This window comes from Hibiscus syriacus, unplaced genomic scaffold (genome assembly GCF_006381635.1).
Source record: "Hibiscus syriacus cultivar Baekdansim isolate YM2019G1 unplaced genomic scaffold, ASM638163v2 tig00110156_pilon, whole genome shotgun sequence".
Lineage (NCBI taxonomy): Eukaryota > Viridiplantae > Streptophyta > Magnoliopsida > Malvales > Malvaceae > Hibiscus > Hibiscus syriacus.
Window position 1 is genome coordinate 636089 of NW_024062606.1, and position 24768 is coordinate 660856.

Below are 24768 nucleotides of genomic sequence, written 5' to 3' on the forward strand. Positions count from 1 at the left end.
GGCCTAAATCGGATTTAAATTGACTTCCTAATTAACAATCGAAATATTACCATAAATAGTAAAAAATAACTAAATCTAGTGATTCGGAGGGGAAAACGGCAGAATTTGAGGTTCAAAAAAGGCCACATGGAGCATAGCTCATGTGGAGAGCGTGCGCATCGAAAAGAGCTTTCCGGATTGGGGTCTTATGCGCGATTCTGACACCTGTAGCCAAAGTTATGGCCAAAAGACTGAAACATACTCAAAACAACCCCAATGAGGAACATGTCACAATCAATTCTCGCCTTTGCGATGATCTGCCAACTCATGGTATCTCAGCGCCATCAACGTGCAATCTGACAGCTCAGCATCATCTGTCTCAGATCCCCCTGCATCAGTCACCCCGGGTTGGAAAGAACTCGTCCTCGAGTTCAGAGTAGTGTCATCAGGATCCACAAAACAATGACTCAGGTGCTTCACATTAAAGACATCAGAAGTCTTCAAGTGACTGGGAAGTCGCAACCTGTAAGCATTATCATTGATCTTCTGCACGACCTCACAAGGTCCAATCTTCCGATCCTTAAGCTTATTATACTCACCAACAGGAAAACGATCACGAGTTAATACAGCCCAAACAAAATCACCAACATCAAAAAGTACCTGACGACGATGATTGTCGACCCGAGTCTTGTACTTGGTATTGCTCTCATGAATGGTCTGTTTCACCTGCTCATGGATACCCCGAAGATACTTTGCCATCTCATCTGCTTTAGAACTGAAACGTCCTATACGTGGAATAGGGGCTAAGTCCAACACCCCGGATGGGTTCTGACCATAGACAATCTCAAATGGGCTTAAACCTGTGGTTCTGTTTTTTGATCTGTTGTAGGCAAATTCTGCCTGAGGCAATGCCAAATCCCACTGCTTCGGCTTCGTTCCTGCCAAACACCTTAAAAGGTTTCCCAAACTTCGGTTCACCACCTCAGTCTGGCCATCCGTCTGGGGGTGGTAGGCGCTACTGAAATTCAACTGCGTTCCCAGTTTCCCCCACAGGCTCTTCCAGAAATGACTGATGAACTTAGTATCACGATCTGAAGTGATGGATCGAGGAACACCATGTAAACGCACAATCTTCTTGAAATAGAGATGGGCAATCCGGTCAGCATCCATAGTCTTTCTGCAAGCTACAAAATGAGTCATCTTGGAAAACCTGTCAACCACAACAAAGATAGAATCAGAGGCCCTTTGGGTGCGGGGTAAGCCTAGTACAAAATCCATGCTGACATCGAACCAAGGAGCTTCAGGAACAGGTAAGGGAGTGTACAATCCCGCATTGGTGAGAACTCCCTTAGACCGCTGGCACACATAACAACGGTCCACATAATGGGCCACATCACTAGTCAACTTGGGCCAATAAAATTCAGAAGAGATAAGGGCCAATGTCTTATCTCGGCCAAAGTGTCCCTCATTATGGAGTTCACTTATAATTTGCTGCCTCAATGAACAATCTGGAATGCACAATTGTAATCCACGAAACAGATACCCATTATGCAAAACAAAATCATGACGGTGACCCTCAGTTACCTCCTGAAATATCCTTCCAAAGGAAGGATCAGCTGCATACATATCTGTGAACGTCTCAAATCCTACAACTTTAGTACTCATGGTGGTGAGAAGTAAGGTACGACGGCTCAGGGCATCTGCGACGCGGTTCAAACTCCCTGCTTGGTGCCTCAGCGTAAAAGTGAATTCTTGCAAGTATGCTACCCACTTGGCATGACGTCTACTCAGCTTGTGTTGGCCATTGATGTACTTCAAGGCCTCATGATCGGTAAACAGAATAAACTCCTTCTGTACTAGGTAGTGACGCCAATGCTTCAGGGACTGAACTATGCCATAGAACTCCAGATCATAAGTGGAATAATTTTTCTTTGATCCCGATAGCTTCTCACTGAAAAAAGCAACCGGACGACCTGCCTGACTCAGAACACCACCAATGCCAACGCCAGATGCATCACAATTTACCTCGAACACTTTGTCAAAATCTGGAAGTGCCAAAACTGGAGCCTCGGTCATCTTCTGCTTGACCAGTTGAAAATTGGCCTCTGCCTCCTCAGACCACTGGAAATCACGCCCCTTGAGGCACTCTGTGATAGGTGCGATCAGAGTACTGAAATTTCTAATGAATCGACGGTAAAAAAGACGCCAAGCCATGGAAACTTCGGATGTCATGTAAGGTTCTTGGTCTGGGCCACTCCAAGACTGCATCTATCTTTGACTGATCTGCATGAACACCATCAGTAGACACAACAAAACCAAGAAAAGTCATAGAAGTAGTGAAGAAAGAACACTTCTTTTGATTGACAAACAAGCACTCCGTTTTCAGCATCTCAAAAACAGCACGGAGGTGATCGAAGTGTGAAGTCCATGTCGGACTATAAACGAGGATATCATCGAAGTAAACTACAACAAATTTCCCCCATAAAAGGCCGCAAGACCTGATGCATAAATCTCATGAATGTACTGGGCGCATTGGATAACCCAAAAGGCATGACCATCCACTCATACAACCCTTGTGGCGTTTTAAACGCCGTCTTCCACTCATCTCCAGGCCTTATTCTGATTTGGTGGTAACCGCTCTTAAGGTCAATTTTTGAGAAGATCTTAGAACCAGATAGCTGATCCAACATATCATCTAGACGGGGAATTGGAAACCGGTACTTCACTGTAATTCTGTTGATCGCTCGGCTGTCAACACACATACGCAAAGAACCATCTTTATTTGGCACTAACAGAGAAGGGACTGCACATGGGCTCATACTCTCTCGGATATAGCCCCTCTCCAACAACTCTTCCACCTGTCGCTGCAACTCTTCGGCCTCCTTGGGACTGAGGCGATATGCTGGTCGATTTGGAAAACTTGACCCAGGAACAAGGTCAATTTGATGCTGAATATCCCTCATAGGTGGTAGTCCAGGAGGAAGATCCTCTAGCATCAAGTTAGAGAATTCTGCTAGCAGCCGCTGCACCTCTACTAGTAAATCTGTATCCACGTCTACTGCATTGTTCTCGCAAGGTAGGAAGGCATAGACCACGCCGCCATGCTCAATCTCATCTAAAAACTTGGACATAGAAAGCAGATTAGTATTATGGGTTACTGGGGTAAGAGTAAGTCCTTCCCGCCGGGGTGCCAACACAATCTTTTTTTCCCTTGATGCTAAGGGAATATGTATTCTTCCGTCCATCATGAATGACACTGCGATCATACTGCCAAGGTCGACCCAACAATATATGACACGCATCCATAGACACAACATCACACCAGGCATTATCAAAATATTTTCTACCAATTGAAAAAGACACGAGGCATCGCCTATCAACTGTTACCTCACTGTCTTTATTTAGCCATGACAACTTGTATGGCTTAAGATGACGGTTTGTCTTCAACTGCAATTTCTGGACAACCTCCTCGGACACTACATTCTCACAACTGCCGCTGTCAATGATCATTTTGCAGACTTTATCTGCAACTGTGCAAGTCGTGTGGAAAATATTGGTTCTCAACCAATCGTCCCCTGAATCGCCCTTGGGGGTAAGTAGACTCTTGCGAACGACCAGAGTCTCATGACCATCTCCATACAGCACATCATCAGTCTCATCATCGTCATACACGGGTTCGCCAATCTCCTCAGTCTCGTCTTCCACGTTTTCCTCAATCAACAAATTTTTGCCCTTTTGACTAGCAGGCTTCCTGCAATCAGTCGCCCTATGCCCTTGTTCACCACAACGAAAACATCTAATAGTAGGGTTAGAATTACCCTGCGGTGGCTGCTGAGCAGGACGGGACTCTTGAGGGCGAACTGGTCGACTGTTGTGATCGCTCCTGATCACTGGTCTCCTGTTTTGCTGTTTTTCAACAACAAGTGCACGCTGGTATGCTTCCGAAACACTCCACAATGAATGAAGGCTGAGGACATCTTGCAAGGGCTGGCGTAAACCCCCCAAATATCGCGCCACCATCTGCTCCTCCGTCTCAGATAAATCGTTCCGGGCGACCAATTGGTAAAACTCCTCCGTGTAATCATCGACTGATCGCGCGCCCTGCCTCAACGCATGAAGTCGCTGAAATAAGGTTTGTGTGTAGCCGAAGGGAAGGAAGTGGCCCTTCATCTTCTTTTTCATCTTCTCCCAATTAGTGATCTTGGCTTTGCCCTGTCTTTCTCGTGAACGTCGTAACTGTTCCCACCACGCAGATGCTCTGCCCTTGAGTTTGATGGCGATCAGTTTCACTTTCACACGATCGGGGACTTCCTTATATTCAAAAATACGCTCCACTTCATTAATCCAATCCACGAATCCCTCGGCCTGTAATGTACCAGAAAACTCAGGGAGATCGACCCGAAAACCGAGGTCTCCATGACGCTCCTCCCGACCACGGTGCTCCCGGAATCCTGTGCCCCGGAATCCTGCGCGATTGTGTTATGGGTTTTCGAAAGTGGAATTGGTATCGTGATCAGAGGCCTCACGATCCTCGAAATCCTGCGCCGCCAGGCGCTGGGTTAATTCTGCGACTTGCCTCTGTAAATCCGCAATCATCACATCCTGAACGCTGCGATCACGGCGTTGGGCTTCCTCATTTGGAACCTGCTCACGACGACCACGACCACGACCTCCAGCCATTGAAACTGGTGAAATTTCTCAAGAAGATGTTGAAGCTCTGATACCAACTGACGCCAGACAGAATAGTGATTATCCTGTAGGCTAGTTCCGACAGACGATTCACAAGAGAAAATTCGCCCAAAAACCAGAGAAAAAAAGTCTCTAGGGTTTAATAAAATATTATAAAATCAAACAATGCCAAAAAGCAGTCCACAAGCCGGACTGTTATAGCAAAAAAATCGTCTTTATTCGAATTTTGCCAAAAATAGCAAAATCCCGAAAATCACTCTAAATTGAAATTCGAAATAAAATAAGCAATCTCCCAAAAATCCAGCCTAAATCGGATTTAAATTGACTTCCTAATTAACAATCGAAATATTACTATAAATAGTAAAAAATAACTAAATCTAGTGATTCGGAGGGGAAAACGGCAGAATTTGAGGTTGAAAAAAAGGCCACATGGAGCATTGCTCATGTGGAGAGCGTGCGCGTCGAAAAGAGCTTTCCGGATTGGAGTCTTATGCGCGATTCTGACACCTGTAGCCAAAGTTATGACCAAAAGACTGAAACATACTCAAAACAACCCCAATGAGGAACATGTCACAATCAATTCCCGCCTTTGCGCTGATCTGCCAACTCATGGTATCTCAGCGCCATCAACGTGCAATCTGACAGCTCAACATCATCTGTCTCGGATCCCCCTGCATCACAACTTCATATAAACCACCAGTTTCCTTACCCACCAGTAGAACAGCTTTGAGTGCCTTGATGTTGCTCAAGTTGTAAGATGGAAAACTACATCTATCTCGAAGATCGAACCTCGTGTACGCTACGCGGATTCTTTTGCTGGGTAGTTTTTTATTATAACTAATGCCATGGACCTGTGTGAGTGTTAGCAAATAAATATCCCGTCTCGAATGTTATCGAATGCGTGCATATTTGCTAATTGAAAGGCGTTTAGTGTGCTCATGTTCTTTTGTCACCCAAACAGTTGTCCACATTGTCACTTTGCAACTCATCAGTGAAATTTATCAGGTATGGATTTTATGGAGATGTCATAACGGAGAGTGAAAATTACCGCTGGATGGGCCCAAAACGTTATGATTATGCGGGAACCAAAGTGTTTTTGAAACACAGGTATATTTCTCGTCATATAAACTTAATGAGTTCGTGGATAAATAATGTTTTGGTAGCAATGTCATTCAATTTATAGTTACAGAAAAGCTGCAGTTAAGTCTGCAGTTCAGAATGATTGAGGTTTCCCTTCCCTAGGGCATGTCTCTGTAGAATGCATCATTACTATTCGATAGTTAGCTGATCGTGCTAAGTCGTGTTAACCTTTTTTCTTCATGAAGGTCATATTAAGTCGAAGTAGGATACCTGGAAGTTGAATCTGAAAAAGATAGTTCAATATCAGATGGAAGTAGGATGCTTAGCAAAGCACGGAGCTTGAAACGAAAAAATTCTGAAAGAATTATTTGTCGAGCCAATTGCAATGTGTGTAATACAAAGCCAGTTTATTCTTCCGCAAAGAGCACGCCTGCAACACCTTATTCAAGTGCACAAGAAACAAAATGGTTGAAATCTAAAGGGCGTTTTCTTAGCGTTGGAGCTGCCATTATGTCAAACCGAAATGAAAGCGCACCTGATGGTTTGGTGGCTGATGCACACCTTTCAGATGGATTCCTTCATCTTCTATTAATTAAAGACTGCCCTCATGCATTATATCTCTGGTAATATGGCACATTCACTCTTCTTTCGATTCGAGATCTTTTTTTCGTATTGTTTCTGCATAGTTCTTCATCCTTGAGAAAACCATTTTCAGTAATGGATCTTGATCAATATATACAGGCACCTTACGCAACTAGCGAAGAAAGGCGGAAACCCCCTAAATTTTGACTTCGTGGAACATCATAAGGTATATCTTCTTGTCGTATCTTATCTTCCCAGTCCCCGGAAGTTATTGAACCCATTTTATATGTTATTTCCGGACCCCGGCATTTACGTTCACTTCGATCGTCAACGAGAGTGTATGGAATCTGGATGGGGAGCTTTTTCAAGCACATAAGCTTTCAGCGCAAGTATTTAGAGGCCTTATTTGCTTATTCGCGTCTGGTCCCGAAGTTTTAGGGTACAAAGGAAACATGGTTTCATCATCAAAGGAGTAGAGTAGTTCTCTTTCTACCAACACCGTTTTGTATTTTACAAAGTTGAGTTTAGTTATTGATCATATACACACTTATTCCTAAAGCTGTCATGTTACAAGGAAATGGTATAGTTATGTATAAATGTGAACCACCACTGTACATTATACTCTGAATTTTACTTCATAATAAATCCTGTATTTTCCAACGTTTAACCATTACACAAGCTCAGAAGTTATTTAATTGTTGACAAAAGTAAGTTTAAGGGCCGCAATACAAAATAAATTAAGGGATCACATTGTTTTTTATTTAAATTTTGAGGGCCTTAAGTACTATTAAACCAATCTATTTTCATTTTCAATCAAATCACATTATATGAATACACTGACTTTAATCTAATATTAAATTCAGAAACAACGAAGTAATATATATTCCATCTAGTCTTCAAATCTAATTATAAACTTTGGATTTTCCAATTTGCATGTGACATTTCCACATTCCAAAAATTGAAATTTAAACAGCTAAATTCCCTTTCTTTCCCTCCTTTTATTTAAAATGAGAGTTCATGTGAGATTGTGCTGTTCATCAGACAAATATCAAAATGTGTATATATATATATATATATATATATATATATATATATATATATATATATCAATTATAATTTCTTCATGAACTATGGATGATAATAAATACTTAAAGATTAAAATAATTAACTTGTAGATGATAATTATCATTGAAGTGTAATTACATTAATTGTAAAACCATCAAAAGAGTGAATAGATTTATTGCTTTTCTAATCATTGATATGCTGCTGATGAATTATACACTCTAATGCTTAGAGTGCAAATTTTGATTAAAGTGACTCACAAGGCAATCAAACTATAATTATCATCTTTTGTTTTTATTGACGTTCGGGGACAAAACTTAAAATTTACTTAAACAAAATTAAAATACTTTTTATTATTCAACATTACTCAATATAAAATTTTTATATTAATTAAACTTATATATATACATATAATTAACTTTAATTAATTGATGACTTCAACTGAATGGAATTAATGACGTGACTAGTTTACAACTCTATTCGTCAGGGATGTCAATAATTGCGCATCCCCATGATAGTAGATGGACCACCAGTGGCATAAAATCATTCTAGGATTGATTTTATGAAGAAAATGTAAAGAAAAAAAATATGTTTCCAAAATTTAGAATTTTGCAACACACGTTTATTCTTCTTATCCTTGTTCATTTTTAAAAGTAAAAAGTTATAATAAATATATAATTTTTTTGAATAATCTAGGATGATTATAAGATATTGTCTACTCAGAATTTTATTAACCTATTGATAGCACACATCTTGTTTGCGCGACTATTCAAACCCAAAACTTCTAGAAAAAAAATAATATTTTTTATCTCTAAAACTACTCGATAAGCATTGAAAAATTAGAATAAAAGACCTTATTTTTTTTTCATGTTTATATCTTTTACATATTGAAAACATTTATGAGATTTTTTGTATTTCAAAATAAAATGAAGATAGAAACCATAAAAAGAACCGACAATTTTCGTGAAGCAAAAAACACCAACATGTTAGGACTCATTGTTTCGTTATCTTCAATAGCTTTCATGTTCATTCTCGTACTTGTCATCTTCTTTTGCCGAAAGATGGCAGCGAGAGATGACCAGCTGGGCGACATAGAAAGCAAAGAGAAGAAATATGATGAGTCAGAAATGGAGGATATCTTCACTTTCATCGGCGGGGAAGACCTCACCGTTTGCGACATTCTGGATGCTCCCGGTGAAGTGATCGGCAAGTCCAGCTATGGGACCTTATATAAGGCCTTGTTCCAGAGGAGCAGCTCGGTCAGATTGCTTCGGTTCTTGAGGCCGGTGTGTGCCTTGAGAGCTGAAGAGTTCTTCGATGTGGTTCGGCTGTTGGGGTGCATTAGACATCCCAATATGGTGCCTCTGTTAGGATTTTATGCTGGACCTAGAGGAGAGAAGCTTCTTGTTCATCCTTTTTATTGGCAGGGCAATTTGGCTCAGTTAATCAAAGGTAAGGTTCATGTTGTTTATGTTTGATGAGTTTGAATGTTTAAGATTTTGAAGTTGGACTGTTTGTTTGTGCAGATGGTAATATGGAGTCCCATAGATGGTCAGTAATTTACAAGATTTCCATTGGCATGGTGAGAGGATTAGATCACCTACATACAGGGTTGCAAAAGCCAATAATCCATGGAAATCTTAAGTCTAAGAACGTGCTTTTGGATCGAAATTACCAGCCGTATCTCTCCAATTTCGGTATATACTTACTCTTGAATCCTACTTCTGGTCAAGAAGTACTTGAAGCTTCAGCAGCCGATGGCCATAAAGCTCCTGAGCTCATCAAAATGAGGGGTGCAAGTCCCGAGACTGATATATATAGTCTCAGGGTGATCTTTCTCGAACAACTTTCGGGGAAGGAACTGATGAACGAAAAGCCTACCCCGGATGAGGATTTTTATCTGCCGAACTTCATGCAGAACGCTGTTCTTGGTCATAGAATCAGCGATCTGTACCATCCGGACCTACTTATGAGTAACAATTATGATCAGGGAAATCAAGTTACTGAAGAATCTATTTTTAAGTTCTTTCAGCTTGCCATGGCTTGTTGTTCTCATTCTCCTTGTCTTAGACCGAATATCAGACAAGTGCTGGCGAAGCTCGAAGAAATCGGCTAGTAGGAATCGGTGCATTTTGCTGAAGAGTGGCATCGGTAGTAGTTCATGTTGAAAATTAAACCAACTTTCGGTGGAAAGTTGGATTTAATTAATCCACCGATTACAATTGTCAAAAAGCAGTACACAATTGTTGATTTTTCAATAATGGTAGAACCTCAATTTTAGTCATTATAATTTAGGGTATTTATAAATTAGTCCTTAAGCTTTAACTATAAATACCCTAGCTCATTTAGCTTCAAAATCATCCCAAAGCATTCTAGCTTTCTTCCAATACTAGAGAGAATTTAGAGAGTTTCTTGAGAGTTGTTTTCTCTTTTTTATCAAGAGAGAATTATCATTGTTTTCTCTTTGGTAAATCGAGAAAAGTTGTAATTACTAGTTTCTCATAGTGAAATTCTTCTACCGTTGCCCGTGGTTTTTACCCTATATTATTTAAGGGTTTTCCACGTAAATTTTGTGTCTCTTTTATCTTCAATTTTTATTTTCTTAAATTATTGCATTTTTGCTCTATCCGATAGCCGTCTTCCGTAACAATTGGTATCAGAGTCAGATTAGAGTATGTAATATCTGCTTATTGTCTTTGTGGTTGCCACCAAAAGGTGGATCCTCCAACATAAGAAAGTAAGAAGTTATTACCCATTCTTTGAATGTTCTAGAGAACTATTCACGATAGTGAAATAGTGGGAGTTATCCGTAAAAGAAGCTATGGCAACGAAATTTGATATTGAAAAATTCAATGGGAGAAATTTCTTATTGTGAAAATTGAAGATGAAGGCCATCCTGAGGAAAGACGGTTGTCTACCAGCTATCAGTGAAAGGCCGGTGGATTTCACAGATGAAAACAAATTGATCGAAATGGACGGGAATGCTATGGCAAACTTTCATCTAGCATTAACAGATAAAAATATTGTCAAGCATCGAGGAGAATAAGACAACTAAGGAGATATGGGATCATCTCACCGAATTGTACGAGACCACATCGATGCACAATAAAATTTTCCTTAAGAGAAAATTGTACACTTTCCGTATGCAGAATCTACTTCAGTGACGAAGCACTTAAATACACTGAATACCTTATTTTCTCAGCTTACATCCTTAAGCTGTAAAATAGGAGAACAAGAACGTGCTGAACTTCTACTTCAAAGTCTACCGGATTCGTATGATCAACTCATCATCAACTTGACAAATAGTAATGTCACTAGTCTAGTCTTCGATGACGTTACAGCTGCTGTTCTACAATAAGAAAATCGACGCAAGAACAAGGAAGATAGACAAGTAAATCTGCAACAAGCAGAAGCATTGACAACGATGAGAGGGAGATCAATAGAACGTGGCCAAAGTAGCAGTCACAAACATGGTAGATCGAAGTCGAGGAGCAAGAAGAATTTAAAGTGCTACAATTGTGGAAAGAAGGGTCACTTGAAGAAGGATTGTTGGAGTATAAATAAAAACTCCAACACACAAGGCAATACCGCAAACACTTCAGATGATAGAGATGATCTATGTTGTGAAGCGTCAACCACCGTGGAAGGCAGAAAAAGATTTGCAGATATATGGCTCATCGATTCGGGAGCAACATATCACATGACCTCAAGAACAGAATGGTTCCATCATTATGAACCTGTCTCAGGAGGATCTGTGTATAGTTGCAATGATCATGCCTTAGAGATCATTGGCGTGTGAACCATCAAATTGAAGATGTATGATGGAACAATTATAGTTGTTCGAGATGTGCGGCACGTGAAAGGCCTGAAGAAAAATTTATTATCCTACGGATTATTGGATAATAATGCAAGCAAGATTGCAACACGGAAAGGAATCATGAAGGTGTTCCGTGGAGCGCTTGTGGTGCTGAAAGGTGAAAAGATAGCAACAAACTTGTACATACTGAAGGGAGAGACTTTGGTAGAAGCATAAGCCTCTGTTGCCTCATGTAGTTCAGATTCGACAATGCTATGGCATCAGAAACTTGGACACATGTCAGAATCAGAACAAGGAATGAAAGTCCTTATGGAGTAAAACCTACTTCCAGGCTTAACAAAGGTAACACTTCCTTTGTGTGGCCATTGCATAACAAGTAAGCAGCACCGGTTGAAATTCAACAAATCAAATTCTAGAGGAAAACGTGTTCTAGAGTTGGTTCACTCTGACGTATGGCAAGCACCAGTTACATCCCTAGGTGGAGCAAAATATTTTGTCTCATTTATTGATGACTACTCTAGGAGATGCTGGGTGTACCCTATTAAGAAGAAGTCAGATGTGTTTTCAACTTTCAAAAACTTCAAAGCGCGGGTAGAACTTGATTATGGAAATAAGATCAAGTGTTTCAGAACAGATAATGGAGGAGAATACACAAACGAAGAATTTGATGACTTTTGCAGGAAAGAATACATTAAAAGACAGTTCACAGTATCGAACACTCCTCAACGAAATGGAGTTGTAGAGCGGATGAACAGAACCTTGTTAGAAAGAACAAGAGCAATGTTAAGGGATGCAGGCCTAGAAAATCATTCTGGGCAGAAGCAGTCAATACCGCCTGTTATTTGGTGAATCGAGCTCCATCAACTGCAATAGAGTTGAAGACATAGTAAACCAACTGATTATTCAAACCTCCATATATTTGAGAGTATTGTGTACGTGATGTACAACTCCCAAGAAATCTCAAAGCTGGATCCAAAATCCAGGAAATACAAATTTTTGGGGTATGCTGATGGAGTCAAGGGGTATCGCTTGTGGGATCCCACTGCCCACAAAGTAGTCATCAACAGGGATGTTATCTTTATAGAAGATAAGCTACAAAGAAAAAAAGATGATGATAGCGCTGAAAAGTCAGAGACTACACAGATACATGTGGAAAAAAAGGTTGAACAAGGAGATTATTCTGAAGCAGAACCAGTACATGATGAACAAAAACTAGAGAGTTCTGAAGCTCTAACAACTCGTCAATCAGATCTTGTGAGAAGACGTCCCAATTGGAACTCAGATTATGTTATTGAAGGAAATGTTGCATATTGCCTTTTAACAGAGGACGGTGAGCCATCAACATACCAAGAGGCAATAAACAGCTCAGATGCTTCACTGTGGATGATGGCGATGCAAGAAGAAATCGAAGCCCTTCATAAAAATAATACATGGGACCTTGTGCCACTACCACAAGGAAGGAAGTCAATTGGTAACAAATGGGTCTTCAAAATCAAGCGAAATGGTGACGATCAAGTGGAGAGGTATCGTGCAAGACTGGTGGTCAAAGGATATGCTAAAAAAGAAGGTATTGATTTCAATGAAATTTTTTCTCCTGTGGTTCAACTAACAACAGTTCGACTAGTCTTGGCAATGTGTGCTACATTAAACTTACATCTAGAGCAGCTAGATGTTAAAATGTTTTTTTTATGGAAATCTTGAAGAAGAGATTTATATACTCCAGCCTGAAGGTTTTGAAGAAAAAGAAAAGAAGAACTTGGTTTGCAGGTTGAACAAATATTTGTATGGTCTAAAGCAGGCGCCGAGGTGTTGGTATAAGAGATTTGATTCCTTCATTATTTGCCTTGGATACAACAGACTTAATGCAGACTCTTGTGCTTATTTCAAGAGGTCTGGTGATAACGATTTTGTTATATTGTTGTTGTATGTGGATGACATGTTGGTTGTACGACCCAACAAAGATCATATTGAATAATTGAAGGAACAACTGGCTAGGGAATTTGAAATGAATGACTTGGGATCAGCAAACAAGATTCTAGGGATGCAAATTCACCGAGATGGAAGTAATAGGAAGATTTCGCTTTCACAAAAGAATTACTTGAAGAAGATCTTGTCACGATTCAACATGTAAGATTATAAGCCAATTTCTACCCCTCTTCCTATTAACTTCAAATTATCTTCCAGTATGAGTCATAGCAGTGAAGAAGAGAGGATGGAGATGTCTCGAGTACCATATGCATCAGCAGTGGGAAGTTTAATGTTCGCTATGATATGCACAAGACCAGACATTGCACAAGCAGTGGTACATGGCTAATCCGGGCAAAGAGCATTGGAATACAGTAAAGAGGATCCTGAGATACATCAAAGGGACCTCAAATGTTACATTATGTTACGGAGGATCAAATTTACTTATCAATGGGCATGTTGATTCTGACTGGGGATTTGGATAAAAGTAAATCTACTACATGATATGTGTTTAAAGTTGCTGGTGGAGCTGTAAGCTGGGTTTCAAAATTGCAATCAGTTGTGGCTACATCCACAACAGAAGCAGAATATGTAGCAGCTACACAAGCCAGTAAAGAAGCAATTTGGTTGAAGATGCTATTAGAGGAGCTTGGGCATAATCAAGAGTATGCCTCTATATTTTGTAACAGTCAAAGCACCTTGCATCTAGCAAGGAATCCAGTATTTCATTCAAGGACAAAACACATACGAGTTCAGTACCATTTCATTCGTGAAAAGGTGGAAGAATGGACGGTAGATATACAGAAGCTATATACCAAAGACAACATAGCAGATTTCATGACGAAGGCGATCAATACCGATAAATTTACTTGGTGTCGATCCTTTTGTGGCCTGTCAGAAACGTAAGAAACATGATGGTACAAGGTAGAAAGAATGGTGTGAAGATATGATTGTTTCAATCAAATCTTCAAGTGGGAGATTGTTGAAAATTAAACCAACTTTCGGTGGAAAGTTGGATTTAATTAATCCACCGAATACAATTGTCAAAAAGCAGTACACAATTGTTGATTTTTCAACAATGGTAGAACCTCAATTTTAGCCATTATAATTTAGAGTATTTACAAATTAGTACTTAAGCTTCAACTATAAATACCCTAGCTCATTTAGCTTCAAAATCATCCCAAAGCATTCTAGCTTTCTTCCAATACTAGAGAGAATTTAGAGAGTTTCTTGAGAGTTGTTTTCTCTTTTTTATCAAGAGAGAATTATCATTGTTTTCTCCTTGGTAGATCGAGGGAAGTTGTAATTCTTATTTTCTCATAGCGAAATTCTTCTACCATTGCCCGTGGTTTTTACCCTATATTATTTAGGGGTTTTTCACATAAATTTTGTGTCTCTTTTATCTTTAATTTTTATTTTCTCAAATTATCAGTTGCGTTTTTGCTCTATCCGATAGCCGTCTTCCGCAACAGTTCATTTATATGGGAATAGCTAGAGTATGGTAATCCCGGGAATCAACAATGGTCATCTTTCAAGTATCCAACGAGGATCATAGAATTCCTGATTGGTTTGTTGGAAAACAGGATTTTCTTATCATCAAATCATCTCGGTGACGAAATAAGATCTGATCCGATTCAGTGACACGAAGGCCGCATAATGCAAAAGATGTTTCATCTTGTGGAAGTGCTTCTAAGACCAGGTGAATGCAGGAATAAAGCTAGGCTATGCCTATCAGTTACTATTGGTGATTTCCGGATTAGCTGAAAGTTTATACATGTAACAATTTTGTACTCAAATTTCATCTGTCATAGAATTTTGAAGCAAATTTTAAGAATTTTCCAGCATAAAGACAGTCATGCACAAGAAGAGTTCTGAATGAATTGATGAGCATCAAAACATACAAATTCCAATGAATTATCTCCCACAAGTTCAGTTGTAGAACGGACTTGAGCAAAATCATGAAGCTTGCTAAAGCTATTGTCCTTGAAATTATGCCTTATGGCTTTGTTAGGCTAATGCAGTTCCATAAATGAGCCCTCATTAGTTTCTTCACCATCAACAAAGAGTATCTAAAATTCATAAAATTGCAAGTCTGTTGGATCGACATAGCCCCTAACCATCTCAGGAAACGATGCTGCAAAAGGATTTAGATCGACTCGGTACCTCACAAACCACCCGGAATTGTCTCTCTCCATCTCCAACACATCAAACAGTAAATTGTCCGAACCATACAATTCAACAAGATGCAAATGGCCTCCGTATTCTCCGAAATACCGTCTTCGTCGGACAGAAGACATTAGGATATCTCTCATTTGCTCTTCTTCAACGACAAAACATCATTATTGAATGCGCATTACATGGTGCTACAAATGGATGACCCCAAGGACTCCAGGAGTCCAGGGGGCAGTTGTCGACGAGTAAATCTTCATCCGGTAATGATCCGGCAAATCAGAGTCGGAATTCGTAATGCAAATTACTTTGTAATGAGGTGATTTCGAAGGATCAAAAGCTAAACTGACAACAAAAGCGTTGTTCCTCGAACAACCAAGTGTTGGAAGTATAGTGTAATGCTTTTGTAGTAGGATTGTATATGTAATAGATTGTAGTACCATTGCACAATAAGTTACCGTAACTTTGATCGGTCATTTGTTTATTTGTTCTTTCCAGCTTGCTCCGCACTTTCCTATGTCTCAGCTATATTAAAAAAAGGGTAAACTACATATTTTGTACTTAATTATCAGTGTTTTTTGTTTTAGTACTTAAACTTTCATTTGTTTCAAAACGATACCTAATGTAAACCATTGCAGTTTGTCATGGGTAAATTATATAATTCATCACTCAACTATCTACTCACTTCAATTTTGGTCACTAATGTTTAATGTCTTTTAATTTAGCCACTCAACTTCAAATTACTCCTATTTTAATCACTCTAATTTATTATATTAATAATTTTTTTGAAGTGACATTTTTATTATTTTATTAATATATAATTAAAACAAAAAAATAAATTTGAAAGTTAAAGTGATTAAATTAGGAATAATCTGAAAGTTAAGTAATTAAATTAAAAAATAAACTTTAGTAACAAAAATAAAAGTGAGAAGATAGTTGAATGATACAACTTGCCCACAGTAAAGGTGTCACGTACAACTCACCTATTAAGTTTTTAAGGCGAGGTATTAAAACGAAACAAAAAATAAATGTTTGGTATGTTTTAAAACAAATGAAAGTTTAAGTATTAAAATGAAACAAATCTGATAGTTTTGATAGTTTTGATAATTTTGATAATTTTGATAATTTTGATAATTTTGATAATTTTGATAATTTTGATAATTTTGATAGTTTAGGTATTGAATATCTAGTTTACCCATTGAGAAACAAACCGGTACTTGTTTCTTGAAAAGAAAAAATTGTATCTATGGGGATCTTAGCATCTACTTGAAAATTTCAATGGTAGAAAGACCCTTAAATAGAGAGTAACATATTTTTATTTGGTATCTATATAATAGCAAACTACAAATATTATGGAAATTTTATTTAAATATCACCCAAAAAATTTTAAAAAAAATATCATTTTAATATATTTTTCTAATATATATATCAAATAAACATCATTTCTAACAAAAGTGTATACAAACACGTTTCAAGGGAGAGTCATTGTTGACGTGGCATGTCAGCGTGAAAAACGTGTTTCAAGAGATAAATTTTCTTAAGATTTGAAGTTCCAATTGAGAATCATATTTCACGAAACGCGTAATTTGTAAATCGCAACACAAAAATTAAATTTGTAATGCGATAGTTAAATTCGTAACACAAAAGTCAAATTCGTAACGCGAAACACAATATTAATTTCGTAACACAAATGTAAACAGTATTATCGCAAATCATAACTTAAAACCTTAAATCACAACTCAGTCTCATCTCCATCTCTCACTCTCTACGGTGACATCCGTCCCCATCTCTGACGAAATCCGTCCCCATCTCCGGTGAAATTCGTCTATCTCCATCTCTCAGAGCAACTCTCACAACCATTCACAGACAGAAATGGAAAATCAACCACCGATGGTTAGTTTTTTAATCTATTATTTTTATTTTGAAATTTTTGTATTATTATTAGATTTTTCTTATATTGATGATAAATTTACTGGTAATTTCAATATATATAAAGATTAACCATTTCACTGAGATTGCTCAGTAAATTCATTCGGTTGCTGCCAATACTGCTAAACTGTTTAGTCTTTAACCCTGTGAAGTTAGTATTTGTCTTTGTTTTGTCTTTTTGTTGAAGAAATGCAATTCATTCAAGTTTCAATTTGCAGAAGAATAGTTTTTGAAACTTAAATTCACAACACGAAAATGAAAACGCAACACTAAAATCGCAATGCGAAAATGAAAATCACAACGCGATTTTCATTTTCGCGTTGCGAATTTAAGTTTCAGAAACTACTCTTATTCTGTAAATTGAAACTTGAATGAATTGCATTACTTCAACAAAAAGACAAAACAAAGACAAATACTAACTTCACAATGTTGCTAATTTAAGTTTCAAGAATAAACTACTACTCTTTATGTTGTCTTTGAACCTGCACTAAACCTATATGTTATCCTTTTAAATGTTTATATAAGTACTTACTTCTGGAATGTTATTTGATGCATTTTGTGAACTATGATGGAATAATGACAGCATGTGAATACCGTGCTAGTTTGAAACATATTTGGCTTTGTTTTCACTGTTTAATATCATGTCTGTTTATAGTGTATAATTTTTAGTTTTTTGTATATCTAACTTGGTATGTTTATTGTTTTTGTAGAAATTTTTTTCGGCTGCTTTGACCTTAAGGAATAAATTAAGCCTAGTCACTAAAATTGCGTCGACGCTTACACCTCTACAAAGAAAATTGTTTGAGGATACTTGCTTGGGCCATGGCTGAAAGTACAACATACGGGTGGAGATGCTATGTTGACACATTTGTTTCTTCAGACCATGACTAACGATCTACCCGAGAGGATACAACGTGGTGATGAAGAGATATAGTTTCATTTTCCTCCGGTACCAGCGTATACTTGTTTTGGGCAAGAGGAGTTTTACTTAATCACTGGTCTACGCTTCAGACACGATGAAGTAGCCTGGTACACCATTAAATTTTGAGGTTGATAACAACGTTGTACATTGTGAGCACCATAAACTGGGGTTGAAGAACTTAGTTGATTACTACCCGCTACTGACCCAACTTCACTACTTCTAGGTTCAACAACATACAATGTAACATCATCTTCTTGCGAAACACTAATGTAAGCAATGCATCGTTCAACATCTTCATTGTCGGTTAACAAATAAACTTTACATTTTCTCTGATAAGATAGCCTAAATCCACTTAGAGGCTTTAAATTCAATTTCTTTGCAACACTTAACATTAGAGTTTCATAAGTTAACTTTTTAATGACAGTTTTAGTTGAAGATTCATGGGTAAAGGCACATATTGTAAAACACCATGAACATTCTCCCATGACCCTCCAAAACACAAATCTATCCAAACATGATCAACATTAGATGATTTCATTCTACAAATTATAAATTAATTTACTAAACAAACGAGCTATAAACTAGATATCATCACTAACTTAGAGAAAAACATACCTTTATTAAGTTGATAGTTGATAATTTGGGAGAGAAATCATTGAAAAATTATATAGGAATAAAATTATGTAAAAAAAATTAGAGATGGGGAAGGATGTCGTTGGATATAGGAACGAATGTCGTCGGAGAGAGTGATAGATGAAGATAGAATGAGTTGCGATTTAGGGATTTAGGTTATAAGTTGTTTCTGCTGCGTTGTTATATACCCAAAATATTTGTGTTGCGAAACTAAAACCTATTGCGAAATTAAATTCATGTTGCGAATTCGAAAATCTAGTTGCGAATTTGAAATTCAGTTGCGAATTTGACTTTTGTGTTGTGAATTTGACTATCGCGTTGCGAATTTGACTTCTGTGTTACGATTTACAAATTCGCGTTGCGAATTTGACTTTTGTGTTGCGAATTTGACTTTTGTGTTGCGAATTTGACTATCGCGTTGAGAATTTGAATTTTGTGTTGCGATTTACAGATTCGCGACGCGAATTTGAAAAATCGCAATGCGATTTACATATTTGCGTTGCGAAATTAGAAACTGAGTTGCGAAATTGAAGTTCGCGTTGCGAATTTGTTGGTCATTTTGACAAATTCAAAAAAGGTTTGACAAATTCAAAAAAGATTAGTTAAAATCATATATTATAAAGTATTTTCGATCACTGAGGTTATTTTCTCTATATTCGATTATAATTGTTCATAAGAACAATGTCCGGTTTTTAACGTCTTCTAATAAATGATACATGTCTTTTCACAGCCTTTAACTAAATACTTAGAATTCAATTATAAAATTAATCTTCGGAAAATAGAAAATGTAAAGTAGATTTTCACGTAATTTTTATCTTTTTATTGAATATCAATAAAAGAATTATGTCACCCACAACTAGAAGAAAATAGTATATTTAAGTATAACATAATTCCAACAAATAGAAGAAAATAGTATATTTAAGTATAATAAATTACATATTCTCTATATATTAGAACAAATTAGATGTCATTCAGTTAACCTTTTATTTTAAATTATATTAAAAGTTAAAAGTAAAATACTAAATTTAAAATTTTTAAAATAGTAGGACTAAAACTATAATACTCCTTCGGTGTATTAAATTTATGTTATAAATTTATTTTTAGTGGAAGGCTCATCCCTTGCAAAAGAGTTTTTCAAGTGTAACGCCGTATCATCAAAATCCTTGAAAAACATTCTCTTGAAACGCACGTTTAAAAGATTTATTTCATGAAACGTTCGTTTAAAAGGTTCATTTCATGCGCGCTTTTGTGCAATTCTATTAGAATGTTAGTTTAGTATATATTCGAAAAAGAGTGTTAAATTGATTTTTTTAAATATTTTTAGGTAATATTTGGATAAAATTATCAAATATTAGAGAATAAAAATTTGAAATGTCTAACTTTAAATTTATAGAATTTAAGATATTTTTATTAAACAAATATTTAATTATATTCGTTAAAACAAAATAAATTTAATTAAAAATTCTAGAGTCGTTAATCATTAGTGATGACGGTACAAATATTGACTGATGTGATCATTGAGATTTGAATTGATCGGATAGAAGAAAAAATATAATTTTTAATTTTTAATTTTTATAATAATTTAAATTAATATTATTTTGATGATTTTTATTGAAATTTAAAAAGATGATCATTTTAGTGTTTTTCAGCTATCTATATCATCATATCGTAGAAGATTTAACGTTGGAATGAATAAAACGAGAATAATGTTAAAATTGAATGGTTAAATTAAAAAAAATAAATATTAGTGACCAAAATAGGACTGGGAGTAACGTTTAGTGATGGAATTTATAATTTAATCAAAATAATTTTGTCTTGATGTTTGTGCTCGTTGGCTGAAAGAAAAGTAAAAAGAGAGGCATCTACTTCAAATTTTAAACCTCTCTTGACTGAAATTTCCCCTTTTTCTGGGATGGAAAACCCAACGATGTCTGGATTTCGTCTTCATTGAATTTCATTCATTTTAATTCTGGAAAAAAAGCTCTCTTTTGGTTACCCTGTTTCTTCTTTTTTATATAAAAGAACATAAAAATGGAGTTCACCGAAGCTTATAAACACTCAGGTCCTTGCTGTTTTTCACCGAATGCTCGTTACATCGCGGCCGCTGTCGATTACCGTCTTGTGATTCGTGATACACTCTCCTTTAAGGTATAATATTTTTTTTTATTTCTTTTTCTCTAATTTCCAATTCATTTGCTCTCTTTGCCTGCTGATGAAATGCGAGGAAGTAAAGGAATGACATGTGAAAATGCAATTTTCTTTCTTTTCCCCCTTTTATATTTGGGTTTGTTTTGATTTGGTTTTTTTTAATGAATTGTATGTCAGATTCAAATTTTACATATGCAGATCGACTTCATTTAAGTTTCTAGATCTCCTTGTACTAGTTAGACAACATTTTAGTTAGATTTGCTTAGTAATTTTTCCTCTTTGCTTTGTATTGCTACAGTCTTTAGACCAAGCTAATAGATTTATCGTTTGCTCTGTCTCTCTGACTCATTGAGAATTGTAAAGTGTTTAATGTGTACTGTGAGATGACAAACTATTTTGACTACAATTTTATCTTTTAGCATTAGAACACTTCCTCTCAATTGAAAACTCTTGCAAATTGATCTTCTGTATTTGAGCTCATATCTTTGATGTACGAACATATTGAAGCATTTGAATATGGATGCAAAGGTCATTTTTGAGGTTCACAGCATTCATTTCTTGTGTTGCTAAATGGTAATGCTTATTTTCTATTCGAATTGATGCAGGTTGTGCAGTTGTTTTCTTGCTTGGATAAGATAAGCTATATTGAATGGGCACTTGATTCTGAGTACATTCTTTGTGGTCTCCATAAAAGACCGATGATACAGGCGTGGTCACTCACCCAACCCGAATGGACATGCAAAATAGATGAAGGTCCTGCTGGTATCGCTTATGCAAGATGGAGCCCGGATAGTCGTCACATACTGACCACCTCGGAGTTTCAGCTGCGATTAACTGTTTGGTCCTTGGTGAACACAGCCTGTGTTCATGTTCAATGGCCGAAGCATGCTTCTAAAGGAGTTTCATTTACCAAAGATGGAAAGTTTGCTGCTATTTGCACAAGGCGGGATTGTAAGGACTATATAAATCTGTTGTCCTGTCACAATTGGGAGATAATGGGTGTTTTCGCTGTTGACACATTGGATATGACTGATATTCAGTGGTCACCGGATGACAGTGCGATAGTGATATGGGATTCGCCTCTTGAATACAAAGTATGTGAACTTTTTGATTCTTAGTTGTTATATCAAATTTTTATTTGGAAGAACTCTTCCTTTCTTTTATAAACTTTAGGTAACATGATAATTATAAGGATCTTATTCATTTTTAACGTCTCAAAAGCCTTTGCTTTTCTTACTTGATTGATCTGCTTCATGCCTAGCACTATGAGCCAAGGGTGCTAAACTTTGCAAGCTAAGATAAAATGTAAGATAAACTAGAGCTTTTTCTATGTTGTTGTTGTTGTGTGTTTTCCCCCATCCTGGTGTAGACGGTATCGTGTGTAAGATATATTCAAATATACAATTACATGGCCCTGAAAATTGTTTTTATAATTAGCCATCTATTATTACATAGTTATGTTTATGGTTTTACAAACATAAAAGTAGCATTTTATTTGGTGTCCAATAACTTTCTCTGTTGAACTGATATAATTGGAAATATTAAAGTGTCCAATGCTCTTATTTAATTTGATACAGGTTCTAATATATTCTCCAGATGGAAGGTGTCTCTTCAAGTATCAAGCATATGAAAGTGGATTGGGAGTTAAAAGTGTTTCATGGTCTCCCTGTGGCCAGTTTCTTGCCGTGGGTAGTTATGATCAGATGCTGCGAGTTCTAAATCACCTTACTTGGAAAACTTTTGCAGAGTTTATGCACCTATCAACTGTTCGTGCTCCTTGTTCTGCTGCTGTTTTCAAGGTAAGCTGTTTTCCTTTTTATGATGATTCAATCTGTGAGAAGCATCTATTAAATTTGTTTCTTATAATGGCAGGAGGTGGATGAGCCATTGCAACTTGATATGTCTGAATTATGTTTGGACGATGATTTTTTGGGAGGCTCTGGTAAGGTTAATGAGATTCTATATCTCTGATTGTTGACTTTTCTTTCATTTGATGTAATGCTGGATACTAGACCTTGTTGTCAAATTGTGTTCAACTGTCTAGAACCCGAGTGATTTGTGTATTTTTATACAATTTCTTGAACTTAAATATTTTTGCCTGCGTGGCTTTCCTGTCGTTATTTAATTCAGTTCATGTGCCCCACTGGCAGATGCTCCAGAAGGACACTTCAAGGTTAGATATGAGGTTATGGAAGTACCCATTACTCTGCCTTTCCAGAAGCCTCCTGCAGATAAACCTAACCCTAAACAAGGAATTGGTAAGTCTTACCAAACTGATGTAGATTGACTAAAAGTTCTATGCTTTTCGTACTGTATATTCAAGTGACACAAAATCCAAGTACAAAGAATTGAGAATGCTTTTTTACTTCGAATATTAACATAACTCTCTTACAGTATATTTCATTTTTTTCCAAAAAATATTGTTGATGTTGGAAACAATCAGTATCCTTTCTACATTATACCTACCATTATAGTGATCAGCCTGTAGCATGCAACTTAAAACCAATCTCTAATGAGTGGCAAGACCATATTAAACTTAACACGTAATAAGTATGGGATAAGAGCACTCGGCACTCCACCTCATTTGCAATTCAGCAGCAGAGGTCTACACGTAGACAACCTTACATGGAATTTGGCAGGAAGAACATAACACATTGGGTTTGTCTTCATGTTAAGCAACTAACCTAAAAGCGAATTGACCATAGGTGGAGAGGTGCAACTTGATACAAGACCACCACTTAACTGTCAGTTTCAATTATCATTGCCGATGCCATATTAGGACGTTAGAAAATGTATTCTTAATGGATATGATGATTTGGTTTCAAGTTACTTTTTCTAGGGATCAATCATGCGTTAAGGACACTCGTATTTAAGGCTTCTTAATAAATCAAGTAGAATGAGTTGATCGAATCAACTTTGATTTTCCTCCCTTTAATGCTGTTTCTAACCAAACAAATTTTATTCTAGGGCTTCTTTCATGGAGCAATGATAGCCAATATATCTGTACTCGCAACGATAGCATGCCGACTGCACTCTGGATTTGGGACATACGCCATTTGGAATTAGCTGCCATCTTGGTGCAAAAGGATCCTATTCGTGCAGCAGGTTGGGATCCGATATGCACTCGCCTTGTTCTATGCACCGGCAGCTCTCATTTGTATATGTGGACCCCTTCGGGTGCATACTGTGTAAATAATCCACTACCACAGTTTTCCATAACCGATTTGAAATGGAATTCAGATGGGAGCTGTCTTCTCCTCAAAGACAAGGACTCATTCTGCTGTGCCGCCGTGCCTCTGCTGCCGGAATCTAGTGACTACAGCTCAGACGAGTGAAGCAGATTTCTCTTTTAATTTGTTTGCTTGATGTTATCTAGAGGAACAGAAATATAAATAGGCATCCTTAGTTTCTACCTGACTCTCTCCCCTCTCTCACTGTTGTACTATGTTTTTGTGTATCTGAGACATCAATGGCAGTGTTATCGAGCTATGAAAATGTTCGTATTATGCCGTTCTTTCCCCATTATGTTGGTGGTCACAAAGGTTCAGAACAAGGCACTTGTGGTAAAGATGATTACATCAGTTGAACACAGATATTTGTGTTGATTACACAAATTGTGGCTTAGTTTTAGGTGTTGCTTTTATTAGCACAGCAAGCTGTTAGGGATAAGCTGAGCTCCAAACATCCCATACTTTAACACGTATCCTAATTATATTTTGAATTTTAATACGCATAAATAATTTGAATAAAAGTAGGAAGTACGATAATCATCAACAAGTATAATTTGCATCTT

The 24768-nt window shown here is 37.1% G+C and overlaps 2 protein-coding genes and 2 pseudogenes across 2 annotated transcripts; 3 read left to right on the forward strand and 1 right to left on the reverse strand.

Moving 5' to 3' along the window:
* Nucleotides 1-3408: 3408 nt before the first annotated feature.
* LOC120215752 lies at nt 3409-6878 on the forward strand (annotated as a pseudogene).
* A 1467-nt stretch (nt 6879-8345) lies between these two features.
* LOC120215867 (putative kinase-like protein TMKL1) lies at nt 8346-9508 on the forward strand. Its single transcript, XM_039213398.1, has 2 exons — nt 8346-8844; nt 8919-9508. Exons 1-2 carry the CDS (start codon nt 8376-8378, stop codon nt 9506-9508), a joined length of 1059 nt encoding a protein of 352 aa, XP_039069329.1. The 5' UTR covers nt 8346-8375.
* Nucleotides 9509-15027: 5519 nt separating this feature from the next.
* LOC120215753 lies at nt 15028-15820 on the reverse strand (annotated as a pseudogene).
* A 4862-nt stretch (nt 15821-20682) lies between these two features.
* LOC120215916 (WD repeat-containing protein WRAP73-like) lies at nt 20683-24464 on the forward strand. Its single transcript, XM_039213443.1, has 6 exons — nt 20683-20975; nt 21581-22069; nt 22553-22774; nt 22848-22917; nt 23126-23233; nt 23943-24464. The coding sequence occupies exons 1-6, from the start codon at nt 20859-20861 to the stop codon at nt 24308-24310; spliced, it is 1374 nt and encodes a 457-aa protein (XP_039069374.1). The 5' UTR covers nt 20683-20858; the 3' UTR covers nt 24311-24464.
* The last annotated feature ends 304 nt before the right edge of the window (nt 24465-24768 follow it).